The sequence below is a fragment of the Ranitomeya imitator genome, chromosome 3, assembly GCF_032444005.1.
Source record: "Ranitomeya imitator isolate aRanImi1 chromosome 3, aRanImi1.pri, whole genome shotgun sequence".
In the NCBI taxonomy this organism is placed as follows: Eukaryota; Metazoa; Chordata; class Amphibia; order Anura; family Dendrobatidae; genus Ranitomeya; species Ranitomeya imitator.
The window spans coordinates 683796371-683819219 of NC_091284.1; the positions used below are offsets into that span (position 1 = coordinate 683796371).

The window sequence follows — 22849 nt, forward strand, 5'->3', positions numbered from 1 at the left end:
ACAGAAAACCACAGCTTGCCATGAATTAGACGCATGGTGGAGTTCAGCCTCATCGCCCATCTTGTTAAAGCTGTGAAAAACTGTTGAAAGTTACATAAATCAATTGCAAAACAGAGTTGCGCTTAAATATTGCAACTTTTCTGGAGTGAAAGCTTTGATGATTCGCGCCCATATTAAAAAAAGTAATAATTATAAAGTTTGTAAATGGGTGGTTATTTGTACCAGTAATTTATCATTCTACATAAAAATGCATTTTAATGGGGAAGTATAATACAAATTAGAGTAAGCCTTTTATTAATACATGTAGGGGAACAAATAGCAGTAAAATAAAGAGGTCTGTGGTTTTGAAAGTTACATACTCATCTATTTTATACAAGACCTTCATGTTGTTTCTGAGTTCTGGTAAATTCACAAGGAACCTAACAACAAAAGCAAGGAAAAATTCATATGTAACTGAGCAGAAAAAACATTACTTTTTCTTATAGCGTGCACAGTTCCAGCTGCAGGCTTCCAGCACACATTCTACTTGCCATCCCTGCGCGCCCTCGCTGCATCTCGTTCCGGTGCCTGCAGCTCTTCCGGCCCCCGCTCATTAAGGTAATGAATATTCACCTCTCTCCACTCTCATAGGCGTGGAGTGAATATTCATTACCTTAATGAGCGGTGACATGTGATCACTCGGCCGGAAGAGCTGCTGATACGGAACGAGGTGCAGAGAGGGTGCACAGGGAAGGTAAGTAGGATGTGTTTTCTTTTGTTTTTTTTTTAATAGGAATCATGCATACAAGGACAGGGATGGGGAGCCATGCATACAAGGATATGGGGATAAGGAGCCATGCATACAGGGACGGGGAGCCGTGCATACAAGGACAGGGATGGGGAGTCATGCATACCAGGAAAGGGATGAGGTTACAATGTATGCCCGGGTTATAATCAACCACAAAGAACAAAAAGACAGTGCCACAATGGATGGTGAAAAAATAAGAGCTTACATTTATTCTGCCTCCTGTAGCGACGTTTCGGTCAACAGACCTTTATCAAGCGTGCTTGAAACGTCGCTACAGGAGGCAGAATAAATGTAAGCTCTTATTTTTTCACCATCCATTGTGGCGTTGTCTTCTTGTTCTTTGTGGTCCTAATACTGTCCAGGATGGGCTCCCTGGTTTTGGACGTGCGCCCTTGTGTCCACTGAGACCGTCAATCTATAAAGAAAAGGGTGCAGGTTTTGACTTTCTTTTGTTTTGACTCTGATGGCTTATACTCGAGTCAATAAGTTTTCTCAGTTTTTCGTGGCAAAATTAGATGCCTTGGCTTATACTCAGGTCAGCTTATACATGAGTATATATGGTAATCTAGTAGTGATACCTTTTAAAAGGTATCATAACTACAAGATTATCTTGTTTTTCACACAGAGTTATTATAAATGATGTGATGCTCGACAAGTTGGACCCTCGTGGCTCCAGCACCTGTTCTCAGAGTAGTTAGTCTTTACTCACCTGGCCCCCACACAGAATTGTGTGCTGGTTTTTATTACCAAGGGTCTTCTGCACGGACACGTCATGATTGGTTGCTTACATACAACGAATGATCTGATTTATATATATATATAAAAAAAAAAAAAAAAGTAAATAGTTTAAATAAAGTTACCCACAAGTCTACTGCTATAATCAAAGAGAAAGCGCAAAAGGGAAAATTGTGCAAAAGGAACATTTTCAGTTCAGAATTACTCCATCCAGTGAGGAAAAGATTTGCTGTAAATCAACAAAAAAATTGATTAATAAATGTGCTTTTTATTAGCCAAGAACCTCCTAATAGGTTTTGAAAAATACTTCTCTAAAGTTACATTGACAGCGCACGATTATCGAGAATGAGAATCCCCAGAAAGCAAAACAAGGCTGCCGATCACCAGACCAACAAGCAAAATGCTCGCTCGTTGGGTGAAATGATGCTGTTGACATGTTTGTTCTTTACTTTTATGTATATCGAGCAGCAGCTTCCAAATGAAGCCGCCCTAAGAATGAACGTGTAACCACTTTTAACCGTTTCAAGGATTTTGAAATGGTAAAAAGAAGTCACATAAGACTGAACAAGGGGCAGCATTTTTGTGCAGATATCATGTGCACATATCCGGAAACCTGAATTCCCACAATGAGTACTTGGCGAGTTTTTGATGATGCGGATATACAGTTACAGCAAAGTGAGTGTGATTTATAGAAATCTCTGGCCCACTTTTTTATTCCCCTATTCAGCATAAAATGACTTGCGATGCGTTTCTGAAATCCGCAATACATCAAATTCTCTTGCTGATGTTGTTTTATTTTCAGATTTTCCCAATAGGCTTGATTGTTTGAATAAGATTAAGAAAATCCACAAGTAAAAACAGCATATGCGTTTTCCTTTGAAAAAACAAAACAAGTAATTGGTGCAGAAAATCTGCAACATCAAAAAGTGCACCAAATATTCATTGTGTGAACTTAGCCTAACCCTCGTCTATTAAAATTTCTTTTAAGTCGATCTCTGATAACTTTATAGGACATGGTGTATTTCACAATACACGGCAATAATAAAATTAAAAATATAGACCTGATCATCTAGCAGTGTTCACATGATGCATTGGCCAGCTCTGGGTTGACTGAGGCTCCGCACAGAAGGCTCGAACTAGAGACATCATGGAACTTGCTGTGCAGGGTCTTAAGACGCCCAGGCTGAATGGTGGAGAAGGAAACCAACAGTTTCTTCCTCCATCATTGTATTGACAGGTATCTGCATCCCGAGGATGAAGCCAGACGCAGGGCTGCACTTTGGTGTTCTCATCTTCTAAGGAAGACCTAAGCAATCTACTAGAGAGTCAGGCAATAGAAAACAGCAAATGGGTTTAAACTTGCATAAAACAAGATGAAAAATAGTTTTCCAGGAATGGCAGCTAAGATTTACCTCTTTAGAAGACACAGCAACATTTCACGCAGTCTTTCCTCTAGTCTTGGAGGGTCAATTTTCAGGGGGTCTCCTTGATAAGATACTTGAGCTGAAAGCTCCTTTAGAGTACGCAGAATACGCTTCAAGTGGAAAAACACCGTCACTGTCCTTGTCACCCTGAATTATGAAAGTGTGAAGAGTGGTTAAGTTATTAAAACGGAATTCACAAAACGATTAAATAGACCTGATGAGGCTGGAGTAGTTACATTGAAGAAGAAAAACCACGTCAGAATGGCTGTATAATCCTGCTCTTAAGAAGAGCTTTTGAAGTATCGAGTTCTAACCTTAAAGGGCATCTATCGTTGGGATGAAACCCCCTTAAGCCATCTATATGGGCATACAGGTCATAGAGCGTTGAATTTAATAATATCGGGATATCTGTGATGCGATATATTAAGCTGTTAAGATGTATGGGGCGGACACTGATCTGCATCAGAGTCTGCCTCCAGAGATTAGTTTTACTAAAAGTGGGCGTTACTAGGGAGACATGTCGTGACTGACACTTCGCTGTCCTAATCACACACAGCTCTGCAGGGAGATTGGAGCCAACACAGTCCAGCAAAAGTGAGTTTTCTATAATTACAAACACATTTGCATCCACGGGTTAATAGATTTAGGAAGGTGCACGGTTGCTGTACTGAAAGTGGGGTACCTGAAAAAAAAAAAATTTACTTTATTATTCCTGGTAGCCGCTGGCTTTCAGTCACACAAGCGTATTGGAGCGGCAGCTTTAAAGGGCCACTGTCACCCACTCCAGCCGTTATAAACTAAAAGAGCCACCTTGTGCTGCAGTAATGCTGCATTCTAACAAGGTGGCTCTTTTAGTTTTTGGTGCATTTATTCCCAAAATAAAGCGTTTTAAAACTTCTCCAAAATACCTGTCTTTATCCATGGAGGCAGGTCCTCACCCCCTGCTTGAAACGCCACACTGCCGTCACGCAAATCTTCAGGGGCCTGCGCTGTGTTGTACTGTCTGGCGGCCACCAACCTTGGGAATCCCAGCCCCGCAGTGTGTTATGCATTATGCACAGTGCGGGGCTGGGATTCATAGGCAGGGCGGCCGCACAGAACTGGTTGGAATTGAGATCAGACGCCATGTCGCGTTTGGAGAGCCCCTGATGTGCCTAAACAGTGGAAACCCCCAATTCTAACTGAAACCCTAACGCTAGCCCCAACCCTAACCCTAGCCCCAACCCTAGCCCTAATCCTAACCCTAACGGGAAAATGGAAATAAATACATTTTTTTTTATTTTATTTTTTTTCCCTAACTAAGGGGTTGATGAATGGGGTTTTATTTACTTTTATAGCATTTATTTAGCAGATTTTTATGATTGGCAGCCTTCACAGACTAAAAGACGCTTTTTATTGCAAAAAATAGATTTGCTTCTCCACATTTTGAGAGCTATAATTTTTCCACAGTTTGGTCCACAGAGTCATGTGAGGTCTTGTTTTTGGCGAGACGAGTTGACGTTTTTATTGGAACTATTTTCGGGCACGTGACATTTTTTGATCGCTTTTTATTCCAATTTTTGTGAGGCAGAATGACCAAAAACCAGCTATGAACCATGAATTTCTTTTTGGGGGGGCGTTTATACCATTCCACGTTTGGTAAAATTGATAAAGCAGTTTTATTCTTCGGGTCAGTACGATTACAGCGTTACATCAGTTATATCATTTTTTTATGTTTTGGCGCTTTTATACGATAAAAACTACTTTATAGAAAAAATAATTATTATTTTTGCCCGCACGTCAATAGTTAAAAACAGCCGCCAGCCAATTGGAGGCTGGCAGCTGAAGTCGGCCGCAGCGCACACGTCGCCGGCATCTGACGTCATTGTCAGTCGCCAGCGAGTGTGCGGTGCTGGAGGGAGCTTGCCGCTGGAGCGTCGGTCAGGTGAGGAGACTGTTTTTTTTTTTATTTTGTTTTGTTTTTTGATCGGTTAACGGTGGGCACGGTGGGGGGGGATTTGCAATGCTGGAGGACACACTGGGGCAATGCTGGAGACACTGGGGCAGATTGCTGGAGACACTGGGGCAGATTGCTGGAGGACACACTGGGGCAATGCTGGAGGACACACTGGGGCAGATTGCTGGAGACACTGGGGCAATGCTGGAGGACACACTGGGGCAGATTGCTGGAGACATTGGGGCAATGCTGGACACTGTGGGCAATGCTGGAGGACACACTGGGGCAATGCTGGAGGACACACTGGGGCAATGCTGGAGGACACACTGGGGCAATGCTGGAGGACACACTGGGGCAATGCTGGAGGACACACTGGGGCAATGCTGGACACTCTGTGGGCAATGCTGGACAATTGGACATACTGGGGCAGATTGCTGGACACACTGGTGGTAATATGCTGGACACACTGCAGCAGATTGCTGGACACACTGTCTGGGGGCAATGCTGGACACACTGGGGCAATATGCTGGACACACTGGGGCAGATTGCTGGACACTGGGGGTACTATGCTGGACACACTGGGGCAGATTGCTGGACACACTGGGGCAGATTGCTGGACACACTGGGGCAGATTGCTGGACACACTGGGGCAGATTGCTGGACACACTGGGGCAGATTGCTGGACACACTGGGGCAGATTGCTGGACACACTGGGGCAGATTGCTGGACACACTGGGGCAGATTGCTGGACACACTGGGGCAGATTGCTGGACACACTGTCTGGGGGCAATGCTGGACACACTGGGGGCAATATGCTGGAGTCAGACACTGGGGCAGATTGCTGGACACACTGGGGGTAATATGCTGGACACACTGGGGGTAATATGCTGGACACACTGGGGCAGATTGCTGGACACACTGGGGGTAATATGCTGGACACACTGGGGGTAATATGCTGGACACACTGGGGCAGATTGCTGGACACACTGGGGAAGATTGCTGGACACACTGGGGCAGATTGCTGGACACACTGGGGCAGATTGCTGGACACACTGGGGCAGATTGCTGGACACACTGGGGGCAGGACGGGAGGCATGGGCAGAATGTAGACAGGGGGCAGGATTGGATCATGGGGCAGGATGGAGACAGATGGGGCAGGATGGGGAGATCATATGGTGTAGAATGGATACTCATGAGTGCAGGATGGGAGAACATATGGCTGGAGCCAGGAATGAGACACACGGGGCCAGGGTGGGGAATATTATTACCATAAGGGCTAATTAAGGGATATTATTACTGCAGTGATGTATTTATTTTATTTTTTGAGTATACTGTTTTAAATGGGGGGGCGGTCCTGTTACTGTGCAGAGTGACACTATATCGCCTTTTTTTCTTCATGTGGTGTAATGTAGAAGTTGTGCAAAATTAAGTAATGTGTTCTACAAGCGGAGCTCGAGATAACTGTGTTATTTCCTGCAGAAACTAGTCCTGGATGAAAGATGAAGGACTTCACCTAGAGACGTCACTGGTGAGTCAGTGTTACCTATACACTGACACTATACACTGTATACTATATACAGAGGTCCTGTGTACAATGTCACCAGTGATCACTGTATTACCTATACATTATATACAGAGCTCCTGTGTATAATACCACCAGTGATCTCTGTATTACCTCTACACAGACACTGCATACTAAGTACAGATCTCCTGTGAATACTGGCACGTATGGTGATAGTATTGTGTTTTTTTTTTTATATTACTGATCAGTATTGTAGTATTCAGTCACTATGTGGTGGTAATATGTGGTCTGGAAATGGTGTTGTGGTATTTGTCCCTTGTATGTGCTATTTGGTCACCAATTGGTGGTAATATGTGGTCTTGACATGGTGCGGTGGTATTTGTTCCTTGTATGTGATATTATTCGATCACTGTGGTTGTAATTTGTGGTCTGGTCATGGTGCGGTGGTATTTGTTCCTTGTATGTGATATTATTCGATCACTGTGGTTGTAATTTGTGGTCTGGTCATGGTGCGGTGGTATTTGTTCCTTGTATGTGATAGTATTGGTCAAAATATACCTAAATTTTATTGCAGATTTTAACAAATATTTAATAGGTTACAGTAGAGTAGGGCCCGGCCATTTTTCTGGAATAATCTGGTTCAGGTATATCATGACCCCCGTCACATGACCCCCGTCACATGACTGGGGGGGCCCACAGTGTCTGAACAGCCCGGGGCCCTGGCTACCCTTAATTCACCCCTGCCTAGGGCGCCTTGTTGGGGGTCCTTCCTCACCAGATGAGGAGGATGAGGAGAAGGAGGAGGAGGAATAGAGGAATGTGGGATCTTCCTCACTGGCTGAATCCATGTCGGACGCAAGGATGGCGTAAGCCTCCTCTGGTGAATAGCACCTTGTTGACGAATGGGCCATTTTTATTTTTTTTCCCAAACCCCAGGCATGTGTATGTAAGTGGTGCTTTTACACGTGTAATGTGTGGGGCTTGTGTATAGGGTACTCTTTATTATAACAAAACAGAGAGAAAAAAAGAAGTAGAGAAGTAAAATGTAGAAGAAAAAATGGAAAGAAAAATCAGATTTAAAGAAAAAAGTTTGTATAAAAAAAAAAAATAGACGTTCACTACACTAATGCCCTCCCTATAAATTTATCCGATGCAAATTCTTTTTTATAAAAGAAAAACGGACATCACCAATAATAACGTACACTCCCCTAATGCACTTTTTAAGCAAGAAAAAAAAAAGCTACCTCCCTACCTATAAAACTACTCTGTACTTTTTTTTTTTTCTAAAACAAGATCGGTCGTCACTAACGCTGTGACGCCGGCTGTACTAACACGCTACCACTAAAACTACGCTGTACAATTTTTTTTTCTCTAAAAGAAGATCGGTCGTCACTAACGATGTGACGCCGGCTATGCTACCTTGCTATGTCTAAAACTATGCTGTACTAACTACTATTATTTTTTTCTAAAAAAAAAAAAACTTGGACGTCGCTTAGACTGCGAAGTCCGCTACACTAACTAGCTAAAAAAGAAAAATTCCCGTGGCGCAGTCTCTGATCAGCAGCGATACTGATCAAAGAGCTGCAGACACAGGAAGAGCACGAATGCTCTGCGAGGGACGACGCGCACAGGAAAAAAAAAACGCAAAAAAGTGCGCAAAAAAAACAATTGGAGGGAGGATAGGGAAGGGGGTACAGGAACAGGGAGGGGGGATGGGAAAGGGGACGTCAAACACCGCTGGCTACGGTACTTTGCTGAGTCTGGAACTACACTTTACTAACTACGATTATTATTTATTTTTTCTAAAATAAATAAATAAATCGGATTTCGCTTAGACTGCAAAGTCCGCTACGCTAACTAGCTAAAAAAAGTCCTGTGGCGCAGTTTCTGATCAGCAGCGATACTGATCAAAGCGCTGTGGACACAGGAAGAGCACGAATGCTCTGCACGGGATGCCGCGCACAGGAAAAAAAGAGCAAAAAAGTGTGCAAAAAAATCAATTGGAGGAGGGGGGGGGGGGTACTGGAATGGGGATGGGGGATGGGAAAGGGGTGGGAGAGGTGCTGCTGCTGTTGTTGTGATCACAGGAGTCACACAGCAGGCAGATGGCAGCACAGCACAGATCGCAGGAGATCAGCACAGGAGGCAGGAGATCGCAGGGACGATCACACTGGCCACCAATGGAATCCTTCACTCAGGTGACAGAGAGGGGCTTAAACCACCGCTCTGCACGCCAAATCTGAGGTAAAGATGGCGTGCAGGGCGGTGATCGCTATTTTAAATTAACCCCTTTGGCGCTGATTGGCTGAACAATAGCTTCTAGCCAATCAGCGCCATAGGGGTTAATCAGGTGAGGTGATGTGGTGATCACCTCACCAACTGTGACAGCTGTGATTGGTGCTACGTTACACAGCACCAATCACAGCCTGTCACATGCTTTTTTTTTTTCTGCAACTTTGTCAGCTTTGCTGTGATTGGCTGGTGAGCGTTCACCAGCTAATCATAGCGATCGCTGACGCCGGGGGGCGGATTAGCCCCACGTGGTGACGTGCCAGGATGGTCTGCTGTCAGAAACAGCAGACATCCTCACCCGGTCACTGCACGATGCAGCGCCGTGACCAGAAATAGTAGCGCTGTACTAGTACTGCGGTTTGCGGGAACGCAGTTCCCGAAAAGCAGTACTAGTACGGCGCATATCAGGAAGGGGTTAATATGGACAAGTTTAAAATATTATTCACAGTAAGTAAGCACAGCAAGTATTTTGATGTACTACCCGCCAGCTCAATTTTCACCCTCCCAAACCCTTACACTACCCTGTTCCCAGCCATTTATTGCTGCAGATCAAATAGATGGAAAGCAGTAATTAACTGACAGTGAGCAGAGATACAGCTACAGAATCATTGCTTTAGTTATAGGGGTTGTCCGCTACTTGGACAGCCTCTTCTTAAATACTAAATTCCTCAGAATAAAATGAAAATAGATACTCATCCTCCTCTACTGTCGCAGTATCTCCCGAGCTTGTGCGACACAGCTATGCCATGAAAGCGCTGCACCAAATCATTAGCAACTAATGGGCTACTTTGCTCACACTTGCACGAACCTCAGACAACCAAAGGAAGTGGGAGAATTGCAGGTAATTAGCAGCTGCTGATGTAAAAGGCGGCTGAGCAAGAGACGAGCCAATATCTTGCCTGCAGTGGACAGAAGGGAGATGCCTCGATGGTTTCACAAGATTGGCGATTACCTTTCCTCTTGTATATGTGAATTATGCTGGCATCTTTCACCTGTTGTGGAACCTGTTCCTTTGTCCACATATATTGGAATAGTTTGGTCACTGTTTGCATCAGAACAGGGCCACCAGCTTTATATACCTCAGCAGGTATAGCTTCATTTCCGTGTGCTTTTCCACAAGAAAGTTGTTTTACTGCTTTCTTGACTTCATCTCCACTTGGAAGAACATCATGCTCCTTGTTGATTTCTACCTGGGGCAGGCGAGCAATAGCCTCATCATTGATATTGGCAGGGCGATTAAGAATATTATTAAAGTGCTCAGCCTACCGTTTCAGAATTTATTTATTTTCTGTCAGCAGCTTAGTTCCACCTGCGTTAAGCAGAGATGAAGAGCTTGATGACTGGGGTCCATATACAGCTTTGAGCGCATCGTAGAAGCGTTTCTGGTCATGGGTATCTGCATAGCCCTGAATTTCGTCGGCTTTCTTGCTAAACCAGATATCCTGCATCTCGCGGACTATTACCCGAAAGCCAGTGTGGTTTCCGTGCTAAACGTGGAACAGTAGATATGGTCTTTTCAGCACGTCAACTTCAGAAAAAGTGTCAGGAGCAACACCGTGACCTTTATGTAACTTTTGTTGATTTGACCAAGGCTTTCGACACCGTCAGTAGAGACAGCCTGTGGAAGATCATGGCAAAATTCGACTGCCCGAGCAAGTTCATCTCAGTCATCCGGCAGTTCCATGATGGCATGATGGTGAAGGTTCTGAACGATGGAGACGTATCTGAGGCTTTCCCAGTAACAAACGGCGTAAAACAAGGCTGTGTGCTTGCTCCAACCCTGTTCAGTATGCTGTTCTCTGCAATGTTAAGTGATGCCATTAACAACTGTGAAGATGGAATCCAGGTTAAATACAGGACTGATGGCAAGCTATTCAACCCAAAATGCCTGAAGGCGGTTACGAAAGTGCATGAGACTGTTATCCGTGAATTATTATTTGCTGATGAAATGGACTGCTTTTCGCAAGCTTGCGACAGCTTTGGTCTCGAGATCAACATTAGAAAAACCGAAGTCATGTATCAACCGGTTCCAGGAAAACTGTACAAGGAGCCACGTATCACGGTGAAGGAGCAAAACCTCAAAGCAGTCGATAAATTCACCTACTTAGCCAGCACACTTTCCCGTGAAGTAACCATAGACGATGAGGTTAATAACAGTCGTCAAAGCCAGTGCCGCCTTCGGGAGACTGCGTAAGAACGTCTGGGAACGAAGGGGACTCAGCCTTACCACCAAGCTGAAGGTCTACTGTGCGGTGGTCCTCACCACACTTCTCTATGTTAGCGAGACCTGGACAGTGTACAGCCGGCATGTAAACAGCTTAATCATTTCCACATGAGTTGCCTCCGCAGACTCCTCCACATCAGGTGGCAAGACAATGTCCCGGACACGGCAATTCTGGAACAAACTGGGCTCTGCAGCCTTTACACTTTCCTGCTGAAAGTCCAAGCCAGGTGGGCTGGACATGTGGTCAGAATGCCTGACAGCCGACTACCGAAACAACTGCTGTACGGAGAACTGTGCCAAGGAAAGCGAGCAGTTGGGGGGCAGAAGAAGCGCTATAAAGACTGCCTTAAGGTGTCTCTCAAAAACCTGGAAGTCAACACCAATGAATGGGAAGAGCATGCCCTGTATCGTCCAGGTTGGCGGGGCAGGATCACCTCAGGAGCACGTGCAGCTGAAGATAGGAAAATCTTTGACGCAAAAAGAAAGCGCGCTGTACTCAAGGCACAAATAGAATCTGGTGTACTGACCACATCTGCTTCCTTATGTCAGGTATGTGGGCGAACCTTCAGTGCCCGGATTGGACTCATCAGCCACCTCCGGACCCATAACTACTAATTCTCTTCTAACCCTGAAGTCATGGTCATTTTCGAAAACGAAGGACAAACATCAGCAGCAGCTGCTGATTGTTAGGCCACATGAGCATTCGGTGTGCGGGGTTGAGTATCTGATATTTTTATTTTACACTGGGGAATATAGTATTTAAGAAGGGGCTGTTGAATAGTTAGCAACCCCTCTTAGTTATTAAGTGGTTCATTCACATTACTGTATTTTTTCGGATTATAAGATGCATTTTTTAACAATAAAAACTCTTGTTAATAAGTGTGTGTCTTGTAGTCCAGAAGCAGCTTAGTGTGCTGGAGGAAAACAGCGACACCGCATCCTTCCCAATCAGAGAGGGAGCTCCCTCTCTCCTCCTGCCTGACACTGATCCATGTGATCGGTCCAGGGCAGGAGAGGAAGCTGAGGGAGATGAGAAGCTGCAGAACCTTCAGCACCAGTAATTCCAGGACCTTTCAGGTCATGTGATTAATCACATTACTTAAGAGGTGCTTGCTTGAGTTAATCAAGTGGCAGGCCCTGCAAATGTTGAGATTGTGCAGCCTCCATACAGGTACTGATCAGGATCTGCATGATGTGGTAATGTACAGTGTGTGTATATATACAGTACAGACCAAAAGTTTGGACACACCTTCTCATTTAAAGTAATGATAGCCACTCGTTTATCTTTACTTAGAATTTGTATTATGGCAAGAAAAAAGCAGCTAACAGTCTATTCAGTAGGACTATCAGCTGTGTATCCACCAGACTTCTGCTCAACACAACTGATGGTCCCAACCCCATTTATAAGGCAAGAAATCACACTTACTAAACCTGACAGGGCACACCTGTGAAGTGAAAACCATTTCCGGTGACTACCTCTTGAAGCTCATCAAGAGAATGCCAAGAGTGCAAAGCAGTCATCAAAGCAAAAGGTGGCTACTTTGAAGAACCTGGAATTTAAGACATAATTTCAGTTCTTTCACACTTTTTTGTTAAGTATATAATTCCACGTGTTAATTCCTAGTTTTTATGCCTTCAATGTGAATGTACAATTTTCATAGTCATGAAAATACAGAAAAATCTTTAAATGAGAAGGTGTGTCCAAACTTTTGGTCTGTACTGTATGTCTATATGTGCATGCAGCAGAGCTCTGTATTAAGTCTATTGTGCATGTCTATATGTGCATACAGCAGAACTGTGTGTGTATGTATATGTGCATATGTAGAAGAGATATGTGTCTATAAGGGTGAGTATAAGAGCTGTGTGTGTGTCTATACGGGTAAGTAGCAGAGCTGTGTGTGTCTATACGGGTATGTGGCAGAGCTGTGTGTGTCTATACGGGTAAGTAGCAGAGCTGTGTGTGTCTATACGGGTAAGTAGCAGAGCTGTGTGTGTCTATACGGGTATGTGGCAGAGCTGTGTGTGTCTATACGGGTAAGTAGCAGAGCTGTGTGTGTCTATACGTGTAAGTAGCAGAGCTGTGTGTGTCTATACGGGTAAGTAGCAGAGCTGTGTGTGTCTATACGGGTAAGTAGCAGAGCTGTGTGTGTCTATACGGGTATGTGGCAGAGCTGTGTGTGTCTATACGGGTAAGTAGCAGAGCCGTGTGTGTGTCTATATGGGTAAGTAGCAGAGCGGTGTGCGTGTCTATACCGGTATGTAGCAGAGCTGTGTGTGTCTATACAGGTAAGTAGCAGAGCCGTGTGTGTGTCTATATGGGTAAGTAGCAGAGCCGTGTGCGTGTCTATACGGGTATGTAGCAGAGCTGTGTGTGTATACGGGTAAGTAGCAGAGCTGTGTGTTTATACGGGTAAGTAGCAGAGCGGTGTGTTTATACGGGTAAGTAGCAGAGCGGTGTGTTTATACGGGTAAGTAGCAGAGCGGTGTGTTTATACGGGTAAGTAGCAGAGCGGTGTGTTTATACGGGTAAGTAGGAGAGCTGTGTGTTTATACGGGTAAGTAGCAGAGCTGTGTGTCTATACGGGTAAGTAGCATAGCTGTGTGTGTCTATATGGGTATGTAACAGAGCTGTGTGTGTATGTATGTGTGTATAACACTGTAGAGAAACACTAACTAATATATTTATTTCCTCCGTATTTTACCCTACTACAATAAAATTAGAGATAATGACCCCTCACTTTACACGGTCAGGGTAGTATTAATAGGAAAGAAGTGTTTTTCCTATTTTCTGCTGTCTAAACCTGGGGTGTGTCTTATGGTAAGGAGTGTCTTATTGTCTGAAAAATAATCAATTTTATGATAAACCATAAAGATTGATCTTCAAAAATGAAGATATTCATTAAAAAAAACAAAACAAAAACAGTAAGATACCTAGTGCTGAACTCAAGCTAATACAATAAGGCACAGAAGTATATATTTTTACTTGCCAGGTCTCGAGTTGGTTGAGACAAATGCTTGTGCTGGCTCCAATACAAGATAATCTTTGCTTTTGAAGCCAATCTGACAATTCTTGCTGCAAAAAACCAAGAAGGGTCTCACAAAGCCCCAGGAGTTGTTTTACCTGGTCAAGTACCTCCTTTAAAAAAAATAAATAAAAACAATAGTAAAGTTTTAAACGTAGCAACAACTATGCATTCAAAACTAATCAAAGGGCTTTGTTTAGGGCTCTTTTAGACGTTGGTCATCATCTGTCCGATCTTGGATCACAATGCACGGACTGGCAGTGAGCCTCCCAACCATGACAGGTTCATACAAATATATGAGGCTGTCATTTTCGGGGTCGGAAGACTCATGGCCAGGCTGTGAATTGCGATCCAAGTTTGGACAGATGATCACCCACGTCTTATAGAGCCATTATCTGGGAAATCTATGGCATATCGATAAGATATGCTGTTCAAGTCTAACTGCTGCGTGTCAGGCACTGGTTGGACCACAAATGTCTTAGATGGGACAACCCATTATAATTACCAATTACTTTATTAAACCTTTTTTTAAACAACCAGCTTAAATAAACTACAGAAAAGCCATCCACTTTTTTCCTCTGCATCTCAAAAACATTTCTAGAATTCGCCCTTTTCTTACTTTCGACTCTGCAAAAACTCTTACTGTTTCACTTATTCGTTCTCGTCTGGACTATTGTAACTCTCTACTAATTGGCCTCCCTCTTACAAAACTCTCCCCGCTCCAATCTGTTCTGAATGCTGCAGCCAGGATCATATTCCTCACCAACCGTTACACCGATGCCTCTACCTTGTGCCTGTCATTACACTGGTTACCCATCCACTCAAGAATCCAGTACAAAACTACTACCCTCATCCACAAAGCTCTCCATGGCTCAGCACCACCCTACATCTCCTCTCTGGTCTCAGTCTACCACCCTACCTGTGCCCTCCGCTCCGCTAATGACCTCAGGTTAGCATCCTCAATAATCAGAACCTCCCATTCCCGTCTCCAAGACTTTACACGTGCCGCGCCGATTCTTTGGAATGCACTACCTAGGTTAATACGATTAATCCCCAATCCCCACAGTTTTAAGCGTGCCCTAAAAACTCATTTGTTCAGATTGGCCTACCACATCAACGCATTAACCTAACTATTCCTGTGTGGCCCATTCAAAAAAAAACAAAACAATCAGGTTCCTCGCAACATGTTCTCATACACTTTATGCAGTTAATAGCCCTCTGTGTCTGTAGAAGTTAACTGGTTCATGCAGCTTTACATGAACACCCGAGCCTTACACTATGGCAGGTCCGAATAACTAAAGCAATTGTTACCATCCACCTCTCGTGTCTCCCCTTTTCCTCATAGTTTGTAAGCTTGCGAGCAGGGCCCTCATTCCTCTTGGTATCTATTTTGAACTGTATTTCTGTTATGCTGTAATGTCTATTGTCTGTACAAGTCCCCTCTATAATTTGTAAAGCGCTGCGGAATATGTTGGCGCTATATAAATAAAATTATTATTATTATTCCTCACCCTGCGTTTTCGGTCCAGGTCATTCAGATGGACCTGAATCTCCGCACTCCTCCTCTGGAGGTCTGAATCAGTAGGACGTGAAGCTACTGTAAGCGATAATGCAGAAATGTTAATACAGCAGTCACTTACATTTATGATGCAAAACACAAAAAAAGTTAAAGGATGTGACCAGGATAACAATTAGTTTCAAATGGCGTCTCTTTGGCAGTGTAAATTAGGACTAATGCAGATCACCGCAAAAGGACCACTTACAGTAAGTACCATAGCTGAAAATCACAGCTTATCAGCAAGTCTAATGACTAGGAGGATGTAGGGTCAAAGCTGTAAAACCCCTCCAGAATGGGCTGGAAATTGCATCCATAATACAGACAGTAAAACGCAGTCACATTGTGGTCGCCTGAAATAGGCCGATCCATCATTAAAAAGTGAAATTCTTATTCTTACCTTATACACAAAATTTAGAATTTTTTTTTTTTTTTTTTTTTTTTACAGAAAAGTGTTACTTATGGATTATATAATTGTGGTCATCTAGATGTGGACTCTGATTGTACCTCCATACAGACATGGTCCATGGTCATACCCTGCTCCTCACCGTCACATTACCAAATAACAGCACAATTAAAGACTCGCACAATATTGCTAGAATTCTGTTGTGCACGTCCCAAGAAAATATGTGTGTGCCGCCGCCACATCCACCTTGGCAATTAGGAAGCGTTCATAGAGAAGTAAGGGACTCAGGGTAATCGAAAAATGAGCAGAGAACCTTGTGCACAGGTACATGAGAGGCTCATGGCAGCTGCTACATGGGCACTTAGACACTGGGGTGGAGGCCTTCCCTCATGTAAAGCCCCCATTGATATACAGAATGGGCATATTTTCCTAGAGGGTCACTTTATTGCAATCTTTTGTCCTTCCCTGCCAGTTTCCCACCACATGGTAAGGGAAAGCGGTTACACAGCTGTCAGTAACCAGAGAAAAGGGCTCATTTATTTTATCCAAAAACTGTTGCATTAGATTAGACTTTTTGCGTAAAAAGGGCAGAGGAGAGCAGCAAGTGTTCAGACAAATTTGAGCTGCGTATTTTAACCCTTTTTCAACATGTAACATAATAGTACGTCACACGTCGGGTGTTGGTGTACGGAGAGAGCTCAAACTGGCATCTTATCTGGGGGATACACAGATGGAATTGTCTTGTAACAGCAGGGACTGGAGCTTGCTCCGATCGCTGCTGTCTATCTACCGTAATTTAAAATGCTGCTTACAATCGCTGACAGAAGAATTTAACTAGCTTGACTGCTCCCATTAGCCCCCTTCATAGGAGCACGTCATATTAGTTATATACAGTTAGATTGCAGTGTATAGAAGTGATGAAACGGATGGAGTAAAGAAAAGAAGGTTTCAAATATATTTATAGATCAATCAAAATTTCAATCATCCCCCTTTTTCATGTTCAACATTAGAAAAGAAAAGCTAAATTAGGTTTGATACTGCCACATAAAAGTCTGATTTATCAAAATATCAGCTTAATTAACCCATATTAGCCAATTTTAATACAAAAAAACCCTACTACATTCAACATTGTAATTACAACACAAAGCAGGAAAAGTTATGGCATTATGCAAATCTCAGGATCAAAAAAGATTTTTCTATTTTTTTTTTTCATAATTTGCATATCATTAACAACATTTAAAAAAAAAAAATCTCAAGTTATTTTGCATGGAGTAAGAGCACCATGTGTAGAAATATATGCATTTACACACCTTGGTGTGCTATCAATCAGTTCATTTAAAGAGTAACCGCTGCTTTAATTTTTATTTCATAAATCAATAGTACAGAAAATAAGCAACTTTAAAATATATCTTATATAAATTTGCTTCACTCTCTCCCAAAATTGGTCATTATCAAAATTCTCAATTCTAAGGTAAAATCTGTATTCAAGGACAGACTTTTCCATTAAAGGGAACCTGTCACCCCGGTTTTTCAGTACGAGATAAAAATACTGTTAAATAGGGCCTGAGCTGTGCGTTACTATAGTGTATTTTGTGTACCCTGATTCCCCACCGATGCTGCCGAAATAACTTACCAAAGTCGCCGTTTTCGCCTGTCAATCAGGCTGGTCAGGTCAGATGGGCGTGTCAACATCGCTGTATCTTCCCCCAGATCTTTCATATATTTCCGTTGGTGGCGTAGTGGTTTGTGCATGCCCATCTTCTCAATCCACTGGGCAGGAGAAGAAAAAACGCGCGATCGGCGCTATTTCCCTGGTGATCTGTGGGGGCGGCCATCTTCCTGAGGCCGCGCGTGCGCATATGGACTCCTCTGCTGCCCGGGGCTTCAGGAAAATAGCCGCGGTATGCCGCGCGTGCGCAGATGTAGATTGTGGCGGCCATTTTCCTGAAGCCGAGTTCGCATTTCAACTTCAGGAAAATGGCCGCCGCGATCTCCATCTGCGCACGCGCGGCATCCTGCGGCCATTTTCCTGAAGCCCCGGGCAGCAGAGGAGTCCATATGCGCATGGAATAAGCAATGAAATAGGGCGCACTACCAACATATAAACCTAATATAAAAAAATATATCCATAAATACGGGGTGCAAGCGAGTGACAAAACGACCAAATATAACCAGCAGAAAGAAAAGTATCACTCCAGTTATGCACACCACGTATAAAAAATGAAAACATAATGTAGGAAAAAACACAAGATTTTATTGACACACAACATAATAAAACATACTTAAAAACAGAAAGGCAAGGCCCTGTCCATAACACTCAGTAAATACAGAGTACAATAATATATATAACCCATAATAAGCATACTGATAACCAATGCTATAAGCCTGCCTGTACCCTAGGACTAGATGCAGACCATACATGGCCAGCTCACAGGACAAACTAACCAACCCAGGCGGATGTATACAAAATCCTAAGTGGCCAGTAAACACCCAAATAGTGCATTTAGCCCGAACGGCTCATGGGACAAAAATATCCTTGTCTCTAATAGGGGGGGCCCACTCAAGCCATCCCTGTTACGCCGTGAATCCCGTTGGATTTTCAATCTGTCTTCTGTTACCCCAACGGGTCTCAATGAAGAACTCCTTTTTACGGGCTTCCTGGGATGAGATCTGTCTGGTTGGTTATCTCATAGTTTGGTGCCTCTTTGGACTGGATGGGTCTGGATTCCTCTTCCTTCTCTAGAGTCGTCCCGGATGGACCTCGTGTATACTCCGCCTATTGGGAATCACTTTTTCCTCCAATCTAAAGTGGACTCTCTACGTTCTAATTGGACTTTTTTGAGGATTCATCTATATTACGATCGGCGCCTTACTGTGTCTGCGGTTGGATTTGTATAGCAACATGATGGCCTTTATTTATTTGCACTGCACTTTACATCTGCTGATGGAGTGGGCTACTCTAGTGGTAGTTCATTGGGTTTTTATTTACACCCTTCGGTGTTCTTATTAAAATATATGTACTAGATGGTATCAGGATAGGGTTTAGCCTCCATTTGCTGCACTACATACTGTGTACAGGTATCTTTGGCTCATGGGGCATCAGGACATGATGCATGTTTGACACATTATATAGGGATTCCTCTGGCTCATGGGACATCCAGGTAGTTCACTTATGCTGTCTTTCATCTTGTTAGCCGGTTTGGGCATATGGTTGGGGCTGATCAGCTTCTTTTGGCTGTTCTTTTCTCTTCCCTAGCCTATTGGGCATAGTTCCTGCCCCTACTCTCTTTTGGGGTTGTCCTTTATGCATAAGATAGATTTCGGTGTATTCTACCGGTACATTTGATTCCTCTATTCTGGCATGGCTGTTATTATCTTTTCAGTCGTCCTTACGTTTCCTTCCCATACTAGTCTGTGTGTAGTATATACATGTATTTTGCTGTATATTTATTCAATAAAGATGGTGCTTATAATGACATTATTTATGCTGCACATGTGTTTACAATACAATTGTATGGGTTGGATTTGGTTGGTGGCTGTTTCTTGGCGTGTTTGTTTATTAAAATTGCATGCCTGTGAGGTTGTCCCCCGGGGGTTGATTGCTGTGTGTGCATGTTTCTTGTCCATTTTGGGCATTCGGTACGCCTTTCTATTTTTCAGTTTCTTGATTATTTTTTATTTTATTTTATTTTTTTTTATTTATTTCTTTATTTTTATATTTATTTTTTATAGTTTGTTATTTATTTTTATTATTATTTATTTTTTCTTAGGTTAGCGTTCCGCTGTTTACATCTATAACTAGGGCCTCTGGTGCATAATTGCACCTCCATCTAGCTCCTTCTTCTGTATGTATATGTATGTGTATGCATTTGTATGCATATTTATACATGCATATATGGATATTTTGCCTTGGGACTGATCACCCCTTGGCTGGGCACACTTTTGTAGGCTCCCCGGTTCCTGTTTAGGATCTCTACCATCCTTATTATAACATATATTTTCTTAATACCTCTATCCGGTGTCTGTGCATATACATATATTTTTATAACTATGGGCTTTCCTGTTGCCAGGATTCTTTGTTCCAGCTGTTGCTTCACAGCTGGGCTTTTCGTGCTTTTGCGCCTGTGTTTTTGGCTCTCCTTCCGCTTGCTGTGTGGGTGTGGCTTTCATCGCTCACTCTGACAGCGGCCGCCTTCTCTTCCCCGCCCGGCTGGACGTGGGACTGGCTCCTTATCTCAGCTAGCTCCGGCTGCATTTTGGCTGGCACTTTCATTTCAGGACTTTCTGCACATTTGCAGCTTCTTTGCTCAGTCACAGGTGGGCCGTTTGTTCTAATTTATTGGGATTGTATTTATACAGGGTTTGGGACACATGTTGGTACTTCCCCTGACGAAGCCCTCTCTTGAAGGGTGATACGCGTGGGGCTGCTCTGGTCCCTGTCCTGCTTGCTTGCCTGGCTGCCCACGGACTCCGCTCTGGTCACCACTTGGGTAACCCCTTCTTCTAGTGCTCTGAGGTTTTTCCTGGCGGGTTCCAGTGCTTTTTTTTCTTTTCTCCCACTGTTATTTTGGGATCCTGTTGCCTTACTGGCTTAGGGTAGATATTTTTGTCCCATGAGCCGTTCGGGCTAAATGCACTATTTGGGTGTTTACTGGCCACTTAGGATTTTGTATACATCCGCCTGGGTTGGTTAGTTTGTCCTGTGAGCTGGCCATGTATGGTCTGCATCTAGTCCTAGGGTACAGGCAGGCTTATAGCATTGGTTATCAGTATGCTTATTATGGGTTATATATATTATTGTACTCTGTATTTACTGAGTGTTATGGACAGGGCCTTGCCTTTCTGTTTTTAAGTATGTTTTATTATGTTGTGTGTCAATAAAATCTTGTGTTTTTTCCTACATTATGTTTTCATTTTTTATACGTGGTGTGCATAACTGGAGTGATACTTTTCTTTCTGCTGGTTATATTGAGTCCATATGCGCACGCGCGGCCTCAGGAAGATGGCCGCCCCCACAGATCACCAGGGAAATAGCGCCGATCGCGCGTTTTTTCTTCTCCTGCCCAGTGGATTCAGAAGATGGGCATGCGCAAACCACTACGCCACCAACGGAAATATATGCAAGATCTGGGGGAAGATACAGCGATGTCGCCACGCCCATCTGACCTGACCAGCCTGATTGACAGGCGTAAACGGCGACTATGGTAAGTTATTTCGGCAGCATAGGTGGGGAATCAGGGTACACAAAATACACTATAGTAACGCACAGCTCAGGCCCTATTTAACAGTATTTTTATCTCGTACTGAAAAACCGGGGTGACAGGTTCCCTTTAAGGAGATGGCAGCTTCTACTGATACAATTCTAAGTAGACAGTAGGATGGAGGAGCTAGAAACGTTCACCTTCCACCCTTCTCCTCCCCCTTCTATCTACATAAGTCCTTATCAGTAAGGAATTCTCAATTTTGAGGTAAAATCTGGAATGACATTCATTGTGGCAGAGTAAGAAGCAAATTTCTCTGATAATATATATTACTAAGTTGATTATTTTCACATGTACTATTAATTTATGAAATAAAGATTAAAATCGATGGTAACACTTTAAGCGAATTGTGTCAGTAGAATTGTCCCTCCTAAGCCATCTATATGGCCCTGTGGGTCATGGAAAGCTGAAGAAAATGACACCTCGATATCTGCGATGTGATGTCTTATTTTAGAGATATCTACATTTTTCTTATATGTAAATGAGCTGTTTCAGGCTATGGGCCGGACATAGATCTACATGAGATTCTGCCTCCAGAGATTATTTTAAACAGAAGGTGAGTTACCAGTGTGATGTGTAATGGCCGCTCTCTGCACTCTGATCTCACTGCAGAGCTGTGTGTGATAATACCTGACACATCTGCAGGGTCCTCTCAGCTTTAGCTTTCATCTTACAGGCAGACAGGGTTGTAAAACAGCAAAGCTGTGAGAGCTGCAGCTACTAATGTGCTTGCTAGGAGACAAAGTTCAGTTCTCCTGTTTGTGTGTTAGTTACATGTCTCACACTGCTAACTCCCCTGTCCTTTACAATAATCTCGAGTCAGATTCTCATGCTGATCTGTGTCTGGCCCTTAGTCTTGAACAGCTCATTTACATATAAGAAAAACATAGATATCTTTTAAATATAACATCGGATCACATATATTAAGGTATCATTTTATTCAGCTTCCTATAACCTACATGCCCACATGGAAGGCTTAGGAGGGCTAACCCTACAGACAGATGCCCATCAATGGTTGTCTGAGAAATGTTCTGCCACACTGAATGCACTTGGGCAGCAAATTATCAAGATCTGACAGCTCTCTTTGCAATTGCCAACCAATGACTTCCGAGATGTGTTTGATGGGGGACAACTTCAGAGATGCAGCAAGCCATAGTGACACAATTAGGCCACGCAAGCTGCTCATTGTAGCACAAGCAGCGTGGAGTGTCAGGTTGTTGTGTTTGAAAAATAGGGATTTTTGTGTACTCACCGTAAAATACTTTTCTCCGAGCCATCCTTTGGGGGATACAGACCGTGGGTGTATGCTCCTCCCCTGCAGTATACACCCTCCTGCTGGCTCTCAGCTAACCAGTTTGGTGCAAAAGCAGTAGGAGATCAATAACATATGAGCATATAGCATGTCATATTATATATGAGAGTATAGTTAGACCGCACATGGAGTACTGTGTCCAGTTTTGGTCACCGGTGCTCAGGAAGGATATAATGGAACTAGAGAGAGTACAAAGGAGGGCAACAAAATTAATAAAGGGGATGGGAGAACTACAATACCCAGATAGATTAGCGAAATTAGGATTATTTAGTCTAGAAAAAAGACGACTGAGGGGCGATCTAATAACCATGTATAAGTATATAAGGGGACAATACAAATATCTCGCTGAGGATCTGTTTATACCAAGGAAGG

The 22849-nt window shown here is 43.4% G+C and overlaps 1 protein-coding gene across 1 annotated transcript in view; it reads right to left on the reverse strand.

Moving 5' to 3' along the window:
* Positions 1–22849, reverse strand: part of STAT2 (signal transducer and activator of transcription 2) — a 140425-nt gene that overhangs the window by 61916 nt on the left and 55660 nt on the right. Inside the window, exons 7-11 of the mRNA XM_069758444.1 lie at positions 15455–15540; positions 13908–14056; positions 2935–3093; positions 1497–1589; positions 360–419 (exon numbers count right to left, since the gene is read on the reverse strand). Of these exons, the coding sequence (XP_069614545.1) occupies positions 360–419; positions 1497–1589; positions 2935–3093; positions 13908–14056; positions 15455–15540 (547 nt within the window). The remainder of the gene's footprint in view (positions 1–359; positions 420–1496; positions 1590–2934; positions 3094–13907; positions 14057–15454; positions 15541–22849) is intronic.